Genomic DNA, 13,636 nt, shown 5'->3' with positions numbered 1-13,636 from the left:
GTCTTTATCGTCTCCCCCTCTCTGTTTCTGTTTTCCCCCCTCACTGTCTCGTTCCCTCTTCTGTTTTTTCTTTTTCATTGTGCAGTGCTGGTGCGGTTGTGATGGGGAATGGCAGTGGCTGCTAGACGAGAAGATGATGAGCTGACGATGGCGTTGGCAGTGCTGGTGCGGCTCTCTCCCCTCCTTTATTCTTTCCTATGTCGTTCCCCTCTGGTTTTCCCTTTCCTTTCCTTTTCTTCCTCCTCCTTTTTTCATCATCTTTCTTTGGCTTTTATAAGCCAAAGAATGGCCTGCGGTGCAACGTCCTACTTGGTAACGACATGTAGAGGAATAGCAGCCGTGAAACATTCCCCATAACTGAAGCAATCTGCTGTTTTTGTTGCTAAAATGGCTCCATTGATAATGCTCATTCACTGTCGAAACCGTTGCGGATGAAGAAGGTGATCAACAGTTGTCAAGGAAACGACGTCGTTTGCTAATTTAAAATGCATATTTCTGATTTGGTCCTTGGATTTTTTTTGTAATTTTGTAATCAAGCCCTCGGATAAATTGTAATTGGATCCCTTGATTTTAGCGCCTTTTCCGGTTTGGTCCTTGGTTTCGGATTGTTTCAATCAAGTCCTTAATTGGCCATCAAACTTCAATAATTATGCAATTAAGCCCCTGATTTGACCAAATCAACTCTTCAAAATTATAATTGGATCCCAAAACTTTAATTTCTTCCAATAAAAGCCTAAATTGAATTAAGAAATTAATTTTCTTGCAATCAAACCCTCCATAAATTCAATTAAACCTTGGATAAAATTTAATTGAGTCCATAAACATCTGATTTTGAACTTTTCTTTTTCAAATTGAATTTTCCTTATCAGCAGGGTTCTCACTGTCAAATTTCAGCCTTTTGCATTTTTGAATCTCCTCAACCAATTTTGGCATTTTTTCGGCATTCCAACATCCTTTTCTCGCTCCTATTATTTTTTGGATTTTTTTGAATATTTTTTGATATTTTTTGTATTTTCTCATTTTGTTTTGTGAGAACCCAAAAATGGGTAACAACACTACCTACTATTTCTACCACCATATAACAACCTATCAGCCCTGCTCTTATGTCACCATATGTTTATTTATCTAATGATCATTCTCCAGATATAAGTTCTCCTCCTTGAGGTCCGCAAATTTCCAGGTTTGCCGCTACTGATTCTCCTGGTTTTTACTGCTATTTCACTAGGGTTTGCTGCTACCAAACCAGTAACTCGGTTTGGTTCTTTAGCTGGTTTGAATCTGGTTATTGACCTCTCCTCTTATCCTCTCCAGTGGCATATAGATTCAGGCTTACCTGCCTTTAATTCTGTGGTTCATCAGCATCATATGGTTCTTCGCTTATGGCTTCCAAAGATAGCACATCTAATGACTTTTTCAGCCACGTCTTTCAACCCTTTCTCAGGTACTCTCTCCTTCTACTCATCAACCAATTGCATTTTCTAATGTTGACAAGTATAAGGCTTGGCATGGTGCCATGCAGGATGATATTCAGGCACTACGTTCCAACGACACTTGGCCTTTTTCATCCTTCGATGAATGTTGTTGGTAGTCATTGGGTGTATAACATAAAACATCATGTAAATGGAAGCATTGAATGTTATAAGGCTTGATTGGTTGCTAAAGGATTTACATAACAATAAGGTATTGATTAATCTAAGACTTTTAGTCCTGTCATTAAGCAAATGATTGTTCGGTTGTTTTTCTCCATTGCAGTTTTGAGTGGTTGGACAATTCATCAACTCAATATACATAATGTCATTCTTAATGGGACAATTGCTGAATAGGTCTACATGCAAGTTTTATTGATTCTTCTCTTTCTTATCATGTGTGTTGATTACATAAGTCTTTATATGGCTTAAAACAAGCTCCTCGAGCATGGTACACTCGCTTGAGTGATTATTTTTTCTCTATTGGCTTTCAAGCTTTTAAGGTTGAAACTTTATTATTTATCTTGTCCACGGGTTTTAATATCTTTTATCTTCTGGTTTACATTGAAGATATCTTGCTTACAGGCAGCAACTCCATCTTACTTCACTGATTGATACAGATGCTGAGTTCAGAGTTTAAGCTTCAGAATTTAGAAGTTGTTCATTATTTTTTAGGGATTGAGGTTCAATCTACTAGTGTAGGTCTTATGCTACTACAAGATAAGTATATTATTGACATACTTACTCAACATGTTGATACTCTTATTTCTACCTCAAAGGTTATTGTGATGCCCAATTGCTTGTTTTTTGATCCTACACGATTTTGTCAAATTGTCGATGCTCTTCAATATCTCACTTTTGCAAGACTAGATATTTGTTTTGTTGTTAACAAAGTCGGTCAGTTTATTCATTTTCTTATATCTGCACATTGAACTACCGTTAAACGCATTATACGTTATCTTCAGGATATGGTTTCTTTTGGCTTCATATCACTTATAGCTCCTCATTTGCCTTGCATGGTTTTACAAATGTTGACTAGGCTGGTAGTGTTGATGATCATAACTCTACGGGTGGATATTTTGTCTCTTTTGGTCATACACCAATTTCATGAAAATCAGGCAAGCAACACATGGTTACTCGTTCTTCTACTAAGGCCGAGTATAAAGCCTTGATCGACGACACTATTGAGGTTATCTGGCTTCAATACTTATTGTCAAATCTGCATATTACTCCTACTTCTATGCCTATATTTTGGTGTGATAAACTAGGTACTACTTATTTGTCTGTGAATCCTATCTTCTATGCTCATACTAAACATGTTGAGGTTGATTATTATTTTGTACGTGATAGGGTTGCCAAGAAGAACATTTAGATTCATTTTATCTCTTTTAAGGATTAACTTGTTGATGTTCTTACTAAGCTAATTCCTATTATTTCTTTTACTGATTTTCGGTTCAAGCTTCGGGTTGATTCTCCACCCTCAGCTTGAGGGGACGTATTATAAGAAATTACACAATATAGGATGTATATATTTAGGAAATATTGATAGGCTTAATTTTGTGTTGTAATCTCTACATTAATTAATGTATACTACCCTACATATATATAGAAATAGAAAAAGTTGACTAACTAATAGGTTAAATCTCATATTCTTCTCAATTGTCCTTATATTAGAATCAAAGCTTAAAGACAAAATTATGCCAATAATTATAGTCAATATAGGTAAGATTCGGACTCTCAACAACATATACAAATGAATATTTTATAAAAAGCTCAGTAATTACCACTCCACAACCCACTGTTGAGAAGCCATAATTTGGTATTAAAACCTAATTCAATTAATTAATCTAACATGTTTAAAACTACTTCTGTTATCTTAATAATGGTTGAAGAATTTTGTTTTGAAAAAATTATGCTACAAATCTTCATTTTTATGTCTCTCTTTAACTATAAGCTAGTAACTTGATTTTTTGATTTTGGAGAAATTGGGTTTCCTTGTTTTTTTTAAAAGACAATCTTTGATCAGCCAATAAAAAAAAATGGCTATAGAGAGAGAAAGAAACAAAGAAATAGGTATTTTACAAACCAAACAGAACTAATAAAAAAAATTGGGTTTCCTTGTTCTAATTAGGTTTCAAATGAATTTGGATATTGTTGAAGAAGTTGTAGTGAAAGCAAACTTTTCTTTCCCTCTCCATTTATTATGATTTTTAAGATTCAAGAACATGTGAGAAGAATATAAATTAGATGAGGTGCAGTAGAGAAATTTTTTATTATTTGTTCCAGTCACTTGAATTTAATTATAACTCAATTGAATCCTATTTACTTATCGAATTGAAATCATATTCAAATATATTATAAAGTTTAACAGATTTAACAGCTATATTTAAATAACTATATAGCTAGTTGATTGAGCTAAATTAATACTCATTGACATATCTAAAACATCATTGTATGGAAGAAAGTGGTTATCATACTTATTAGTCATCCAAACGATCATGTCATGATTTGTAGGATATTAATGTACACATTTTAGCCTTAATTAATTCAATTAAGTACAGCACTGTAGCTGAAAAACTGGCAATTTATATATTTTCCTATACAACCGAAAGATCATTTAGGGTGATTGGATACATTACAATTACAATTACTGTATAAACTAAAACAGGAAATGGAAAACTCTATAGCATTTACTACAGCTTTCCTCATCTTTCACGGATTTCTAGGATAAATGCTCGATTTTGATACTTCAGTCCTAAAATTTTATTTGTTTTACATTTCACTGCTTGAATTTTGATGTAAGAAAGAAAAAATTTTGATGTAAGAAAGAAAAAAATCTCTGGGAAAAGAAAGGAAAGAAAAACATTTCATTCAGCAATCAAAAAAGATATTATCCATATACCAATAAGTATAGTTTTAAAACTCGACCCGGTCTGGCAGGTCAACCCAAAATCCGGCTGACCCTGTTGACCAAAATTAGGCCGAGTTTATGAAAAAATAAGAAAAGTCAAAAACCCGACTGACCCGATTGACTTGACGGGTTGACCCAGTGAGCCACTTAAAAACTCGGTTGTAACCCATTAACTATTTATTTATTTTAATAAAAACGACGTTGTTTTGATTTATAAAAAAAATTAAGGTTGACCCGGTCAAAACCCGTGACCCGGGCCTTGAACTGGGTCAACCGAGCTGAATTTAAAAATACTATCAATAAATTATCTTAAAAAATGAAGTTCAATATTAGTGGTTTGAGCATTTAATTATATTAAAGAAAATATATCAAAAACGAAGAATGAAGTTTAATATTGGTGATTTTAGCATTTAATTATGTTAAAGAAAATTTATTAAAACTTGTAAATTAAGTATTTTTAGATTCAGTTTGATTTTGAATTTCAAGGATAATTAAATAAGGTTTTAAAGCTTGAAATTATATTATTAATGTTTGTAGGACATTATTATATATAGGCGCGCAATTTTGGATTTTGAGATCCATCTACCTGAACTCTAATTTTGTGGTTGGAATTTATCATTAAAGACACATCATCATGTAGCCCGACTAATCAAACAACATGCCATCCATATATTTTTTTTAAAAAAAAAACTCAAGTGAACAACATGTTCTCCACTTGAATTTATTTTTTTAAAAAAAATAGGAGCTGAGCTTTCTGCTTTTTAGGCCAAATGTATGGACATGGAATAGCCCTTTCCCATGCCCATACATTTGGCCTTTAAGTTTTTAATATTTTAAAATATTTTTAAATAAAAAAATTACAATGATGTTTGAAAAATAATACAATGACACTATATTTTTCAAATAAAATTAAAGATTTTAATGATATTAATTGATATTTTTAATTTTTAATGATAATATTAGTAGTTACTTTATAAATAATTATATATATAACTAATATGTATTATTTTTTTAAAAATTCCTCATAGATATTCAATGAAAATAAATACTTATTTGGTGAAGATGTTATGTAACTCTTTCAAATTAATTATTTTTTTATTTTTGCTTGTATTAGCATAAAAAATATTAAAACATATGTTTTTTTATTTCAGCTCCTTTCAAGTCATGATAAGTTTTTTAAAAAACAAATCATGCTAATATATAAAAAAACATAAACAAAGAAGTAATCTTAGGTTGAGAAACTTTTTGAAGCGGTTTAATTACCTCGAGCAATTGTGTTTCTATGACGTCAATGATGCATCATTCTCTATTTTATTATGAAAATAATTTGTCTTAATTTCATGTATCTTAAAATTAAATAACACATTAATTGACTAATTAAAATAGAAACTCGGAGAGTAACGCCTGCAATTAAGCTAGTTATTATCTAAAGGAGAATTGACAACTCCCTCTTCGACTTTTAACTTAATATAAAACCATAAAAACTTGGTGTACTGTAACGGAAGGTATAAAATACAAAAGATATACGTACAGCCACAACAGTTATAAAATAAAAATAAAGAAAATCACAAAGATTTCTATAGAAAAAATAGCTAGCTAGTTGCTCCATGTCAAGCCACCTCTTCAAGACCTTTCCTTGCGTGTTTCCAGCATCAAATTCAGCAGCAATCCTTCGTGAGTACTTTATGCAGCAATCTTGTGTATACTCTTGCATTATACTCATTGATTGTTCAACTTTATAATGTTGACCTAGCTTCTTCTTCTTCTTCTTCTTTTCCCATATACGAACCACTGGATTAGTTGACAAGAATGAATGCATGCATGTTGTGTTGTTTTCCATTTAACAATTAAGTAATACTCTAAAAGCTACGGGAAAATATTTATTTTCCTGTTCATCAAAAAATAAATTATTATTTTAAAAAATTTTAAGTTATTTCTTTTAAAATTCAAAATAATTTTGGCTCATTTAACCTTAAGTTTATTGCTACGTCATTCATAAGAAATAAATACGAGATAACTATCCAAATTAATGTATTGTTTATATCTTTTGGTTATTGTTGATAGAATATATCTCAATAAAATGGACCATTTCATGGCAATGGCATGCACTATTGCTTGAGAGTTTCTAGCTAGAAACATTCAGCCTGGCATAAATTAAATTAAATTAACAAAGTGTATAATCCAAGTTTTAACTGGTAAAAGTCGTGCATGCATGTTACACTTCTAATTAAGCTGACAGAGGCACTTTACATAAATGATCAGGTCATTGTGAAGTCGCAAGAATCGCTCAATTCAATTCAATTTTGCAAATAAGAGTTGATTTTTCTTTCCATTATTATCTACAAACTAATATAATATATGTAGATACACACACATGCATTGCATAGTTTAAACTCGGTCAGATAGATTAATCTAAGAAACCTCCGCATGATCTAAAACTTAACTCAGCTCAAGTTTTAAATTTAAACAAAAAAAAAATATTAATATTATAAGACTTAGTCAATTCATTCGAGTTGACATGTAATTTAGTTGACTAGCTAAGTTAATCAAACCAACACTAAAAATTAAAAATATATATTATTTTAATAAAAATAATTAATTTGAATTGAATTAAAAATTTACGAGCTGAACAAAGCCGGATATGATAGATGTATTTGTATATCCTTTTAATTGTGCAATAGAAAGTGGCCCATATGGGGATTATATATGAAGATAGTACTTTTTTTCCACATATTTAATTACACATTATTTTGATGGTAATGATTTTTTTTATTTTTTAATAGGTAAAGCACATATAAATCATTACTACCATCACTATCACCATTATTACTCCTGCACAATAAAGGATTCTCAATTGATCATTGTTTGATCGTTAGCATTAAATTATATTAGCCTTGATTTGTATTTTATAATAAACCATTAAAAACTTGGATTGCCCTACCACCTTGTTCATCTAATAAAAAACCAGAACAAAAAATCATTAGTTTTTTTCTAAAAATATTTATTCAAAACAATATTATTTTGATTCTTTAAAAAATTGGGTCAACCATGGTTGATCTCCCGACTCGTAACCTTGGTCTTACTCCAAATTAATTTTTGGATCGGGTTTTAAAACTATACTACTAATAAATTAAACTAAAAATGAAAAAAAGTTTCTAATTTTCATCAAATGTTAAACAAGGCCTCTTCTAAAAAAAAAATGGAAGTAATTAAGCCCTATCAATCTAAATGCTAACGTGACCTGGTACAATAATTAGTTTCAAAACAATTGTAAATATCCATGTTGTGTTTATTAAAAAATAAAATAAAGAAGAAGAAAAGAAAATTGATTATGCCAATGACAATAGTATATAGTAATACATGTACGAACAACATTATATATGGAGTATGAGCAAATCTCTTTTGACCCCCTAATCGACAAACACAACATGGGCTGCTAAGTGTAGTGGTTTATTACGTGTGAAATGACCAACTCCCTTAACTTTTTTAGAAGAATGGATCAATATAATTTCAAGAATTTTATTTAAAATCATTTGGACAAGAAGCAAGATTAATATAATTTCGCGTCCTGTTGCTTGATGAAGTCATTTATGAATGGATTAACTAAAATCAACATGTGATTCACTCTACTAGAATTTGCTGACAAATCTTTATAAATTAGTTGGGATTATATTTTAATTTATTGTTCCATTTTGTTTATTAAATTCACCGACTGTGAGATATACTACTTGATCATACATGGATTTGTTATTTAGAACTTCCTTGGATCATGGTACTGAAGTAACTTGCTACTTTCCTCATAAAACCTCGAGAATTTAACAAATCTAAATTAGAAGGCAGCAATTTTTTATTGTAAAATGGAAATCTTTGCCTTGAAATTATGATATTTGTCTCACGGATCGCTTCTCCTCGCCACCTCTATTATCGTATTTTTGTAACAAGGCTAAAACATTCAGACCAATCTGCTGTACGTAAACGCGTTTACAGTTCTCAAGCTGACAATTTCTAGGTTTATTATATGCATTATTGATAAAATTAGTGTGAAACCACTAATAACAAGTAGACAAAAACAATAAGAACGAGGAGGTTGCAGCTCAGTCAGATTTGGAACATATTTTTATGCTTTAATCCAGGCTGTAATAATCATGGGAAAACATGTCTTTGTCAACAATGATTGAAGGGATCACTATATAAAGGGCTGGTATCCATGCTAACCATGCAAACACAAAGCAAGAGTTCTAAGGATGGGAAAACGGGGGAAGTCGGGGCATTTGTCCCTAATGATACATGCTATAGCAATTTGCCTTGTAGCCACCAGTGTGGTGGCTTATGAGCCTTATTCCTATAAATCATCTCCTCCTTTGTTGAAATCTTCTCCCCCATATTATTATAAATCTCCACCACCTCCATCTTCATCACCACCTTCACCAATTCTCTATACATCTCCACCTCCTCCAAAAAAATCCCCTCCACCATCATATCATTACACATCTCCTACACCACCAAAGAAATCCCCTCATCCACTATACCACTACAAATCTCCTCCACCACCAAAGAAATCCCCTCATCTACCATACTATTACAAGTCTCCTCCTCCACCATCTCCATCACCACCACCTCCATACCACTATACATCTCCACCTCCTCCAAAGAAATCTCCTCATCCTCCATACCACTACACTTCACCTCCCCCACCAAAGAAATCCCCTCATCCATCATACTATTACAAGTCTCCTCCTCCACCATCTTCATACCACTACACATCTCCACCTCCTCCAAAGAAATCTCCTCCACCACTATACTATTACACATCTCCTCCACCATCAAAGAAATCCCCTCATCCACTATACCACTATAAATCTCCTCCATCACCAAAGAAATCCCCTCATCCACCATACTATTACAAGTCTCCTCCACCATCTTCATACCACTACACATCTCCACCTCCTCCAAAGAAATCCCCTCATCCACTATACCACTATAAATCTCCTCCACCACCAAAGAAATCCCCTCATCCACCATACTATTACAAGTCTCCTCCTCCACCATCTTCATCACCACCACCTCCATATCACTACACATCTCCACCTCCTCCAAAGAAATATCCCTCTCCTCTATACCACCACACTTCACCTCCCCCACCAAAGAAATCCCCTCATCCATCATACTATAATTACAGGTCTCCTCCTCCACCATCTTCATCACCACCACCTTCATACCATTACACATCTCCACATCTTCCAAAGAAATCTCCCCCTCCTACATACCACTACACTTCACCTCCCCCGCTAAAGAAATCTCATCATCCATCACACTATTACAAGTCACCTCCTCCACCATCCCCATCACCACCACCTCCATACCACTACACATCTCCACCTCCTCCAAAGAAATCTCCTCCTCCTCCAAACCACTACGCCTCACCTCCACCACCTAAAAAGTCTCCCTCTCTACCATACTATTACAAGTCTCCTCCTCCACCATCCCCATCACCACCACCTCCATATCAATACACATCTCCACCTCCTCCAAAAAAATCCCCTCTTCCTTCATACCACTACGCCTCACCTCCACCACCTAAAAAGTCTCCCCCTTCACCGTACTATTACAAGTCTCCTCCTCCACCATCCTCATCACCACCACCTCTATACCAATACACATCTCCACCTCCCCCAAAGAAATCCCCTCCTCCTCTATACCACTACCCTCCACCTCCACCACCTAAAAAGTCTCCCCCTCCACCGTACTATTACAAGTCTCCTCCTCCACCATCTCCATCACCACCACCTCCATACCAATACACATCTCCACCTCCTCCAAAGAAATCTCCTCCTCCTCCATACCACTACGCCTCACCTCCACCACCTAAAAAGTCTCCCCCTCCACCGTACTATTACAAGTCTCCTCCTCCACCATCCCCGTCACCACCACCTCCATACCAATACACATCTCCACCTCCTCCAAAGAAATCCCCTCCTCCTCCATACCACTACGCCTCACCTCCACCACCTAAAAAGTCTCCCCCTCCACCGTACTCTTACAAGTATCCTCCTCCACCATCCCCATCACCACCACCTCCATACCAATACACATCTCCACCTCCTCCAAAGAAATCTCCTCCTCCTCCATACCACTACGCCTCACCTCCACCACCTAAAAAGTCTCCCCCTCCACCATACTATTACAAGTCTCCTCCTCCACCATCCCCGTCACCACCACCTCCATACCAATACACATCTCCACCTCCTCCAAAAAAATCTCCTCCTCCTCCATACCACTACGCCTCACCTCCACCACCTAAAAAGTCTCCCCCTTCACCGTACTATTACAAGTCTCCTCCTCCACCATCCCCGTCACCACCACCTCCATACCATTACACATCTCCACCTCCTCCAAAGAAATCTTCACCTCCACCTTACTATTATAAGTCTCCACCTCCACCATCTCCTTCACCACCACCTCAATACCACTACACATCTCCTCCACCTCCAAAGAAATCTCCTCCTCCATCATACCACTACACATCTCCTTCCCCTTCAAAGAAATCTCCCCCTCTATACTATTACAAGTCTCCTCCTCCACCATATTCATCACCACCACCTTCATACCAATACACATCTCCACCTTCTCCAAAGAAATCCCCTCCTCCTCCATACCACTACACCTCACCTCCACCACCTAAAAAGTCTCCCCCTCCGCCGTACTATTACAAGTCTCCTCCTCCACCATCTTCATCACCACCACCTTCATACCAATACACATCTCCACCTTCTCCAAAGAAATCCCCTCCTCCTCCATACCACTACACCTCACCTCCACCACCTAAAAAGTCTCCCCCTCCGCCGTACTATTACAAGTCTCCTCCTCTACCATCCCCGTCACCACCACCTCCATACCATTACACATCTCCACCTCCTCCAAAGAAATCTTCACCTCCACCTTACTATTACAAGTCTCCTCCTCCACCATCCCAGTCACCACCACCTCCATACCAATACACATCTCCACCTCCTCCAAAGAAATCTCCTCCTCCTCCATACCACTACGCCTCACCTCCACCACCTAAAAAGTCTCCCCCTCCACCGTACTCTTACAAGTCTCCTCCTCCACCATCCCCCTCACCACCACCTTCATACCAATACACATCTCCACCTTCTCCAAAGAAATCCCCTCCTCTTCCATACCACTACACCTCACCTCCACCACCTAAAAAGTCTCCCCCTCCGCCGTACTATTACAAGTCTCCTCCTCCACCATCCCCGTCACCACCACCTCCATACCATTACACATCTCCACCTCCTCCAAAGAAATCTTCACCTCCACCTTACTATTATAAGTCTCCACCTCCACCATCTCCTTCACCACCACCTCAATACCACTACACATCTCCTCCACCTCCAAAGAAATCTCCTCCTCCATCATACCACTACACATCTCCTTCCCCTTCAAAGAAATCTCCCCCTCTATACTATTACAAGTCTCCTCCTCCACCATCTTCATCACCACCACCACCAAACTATTACACATCACCTCCTCCTTTAGTGAAATCTTCACCCCCTCCATACTACTATACATCTCCTCCACCACCCTACTACTATAAATCTCCACCACCCCCAACTCACTCCCCACCTCCTCCACACATTTATGTATAACCTCTACCGCTGAAACACTACTAACCTCTTCTAGGGTCAGTTTGAAAGTGTAAGACCATGAAATAACTTACCTTTTTTATCTTTCTTTATTATTTACAATCAAATTTCTAGTTTCGATTCAATTTGGTGAAAGGGATTTTCTCTATATAATAAGGATTGAGAATGTGGATCCATAGTGAATTCTTTTGTACAAAGATGTGCTTGTTGTATCGTTTCTTTATATCGTATGCAATGTAATGGTAGTAATTGTGTTTGAAAAGATTATATTACATTACATTTTTTTTCTTGGCAGCTTCCAATTAAGTTTTGAAATGTCTTAATATTAATACTCATTGGCTCGAAGTTGATACCATTTCTTAGTATGGCTTTTTCAATACAAACCGCGAAGACCTGTGACCTTTTCCCGTTATCTTAGCTAGGCAAGTCAAAACCCTAGGCTAAGAAATGGGTTCTTTTAAAGGTATATGTCTTTCCTAATTTATGGAAAGCATATAAAATCATATATGTGCGTCATTACTAATTCTTCTTTTGGTGTTTTAACCTAATTAGACATGCCTATAATTAATACATCTAGTCCAGTTATACTAGATTCTATCATTTTGACATGGATATATTATATTCTATACTCTTGTAAAGAAATTACCGTTAATATTAATATTCTCACTAACTTTTAGTTACTATATCAAAACAGAAAAGAAAGAGAAAATATAAATAAATAAAAACATATCTTCACAAGTGAGCTAGTAACCTAGCTGGTAATAGTCAAGTAGTAACGAGATAACTAGGGAAATAGGACATCCCTGATTCGAATTCTACTACTTGCATTTCTCCATTCACATATAAATATGCAATCAACCAGGGATCTTGAGTTGGCAGACTCTCCCCTATAGTTTTGCTCTTAGGAGTGGTCGCCCACCCATTAATTATGTTCAGGAGTGTGACTATGATATAAAAAAAAATCAATGTTATAGGTTTTTATTTCTTAAATCACATTAATCAATCATAGCTATATACTTGTTTTTCAAAAAGGTGATTTTGTAGGAAAACAGATAACACTACCAGATTTAATAGTTTTACCAATAAAAATTTATGTCGGTATTTACACTCATAGTCCGTCAATACGTATTTTACCAATAGGCTCATGAATAGAAATAGTTTGTTGGAAAAAATCTCATCAATATTTTGTGGTCTATTGATGGGTCCGTAGGTGATAAATTTACCGATGGATTTAATAACAGACAAAGCAAGCCCAAAACAATTATCAACTCCATTCCACTGATAAATTTAACATATCACCAATAGAAAAATCATATGTAATTCCATCGGTGTTTTTGTTTTTCCATCAGTATTTCTCAGGGTGAATATAACATATCACTGACAGAATACCATCAATAAGTTCGTTGATGAGATAACAACAACAATGGTATTTGCAATAATTGTTTTCCAACCCTATAGAATATACCGATGGACGTGGTCCGTCGGTAATGCCATCAGTAATATTTTAAAATAATTATAATAATATAAAAATAATATAAAAATTACAAATTTAAATATTTGCACTTTCAAATACAATAAATCTCAAATAGAGACGGTGTTGGAAGAGGAGT

General features: G+C 35.4%; 1 protein-coding gene across 1 annotated transcript; it reads left to right on the top strand.

Annotated features, from left to right (window-relative positions):
- Positions 1-8,608: 8,608 nt before the first annotated feature.
- LOC133700487 (extensin-2-like) lies at positions 8,609-12,312 on the top strand. Its single transcript, XM_062124026.1, has one exon. The coding sequence runs from the start codon at positions 8,622-8,624 to the stop codon at positions 12,027-12,029; it is 3,408 nt and encodes a 1,135-aa protein (XP_061980010.1). The 5' UTR covers positions 8,609-8,621; the 3' UTR covers positions 12,030-12,312.
- Positions 12,313-13,636: the final 1,324 nt, after the last annotated feature.

The sequence above is a fragment of the Populus nigra genome, chromosome 8, assembly GCF_951802175.1.
Source record: "Populus nigra chromosome 8, ddPopNigr1.1, whole genome shotgun sequence".
In the NCBI taxonomy this organism is placed as follows: Eukaryota; Viridiplantae; Streptophyta; class Magnoliopsida; order Malpighiales; family Salicaceae; genus Populus; species Populus nigra.
The sequence above is the reverse complement of the archived record's forward strand: the minus strand, read 5'-3'. Positions and strand labels throughout refer to the sequence as shown.

Coding starts and splice junctions, on each gene's coding strand:
- LOC133700487 (XM_062124026.1), top strand. CDS start 8,622: ATGGGAAAACGGGGGAAGTCGGGGCATTTGTCCCTAATGATACATGCT.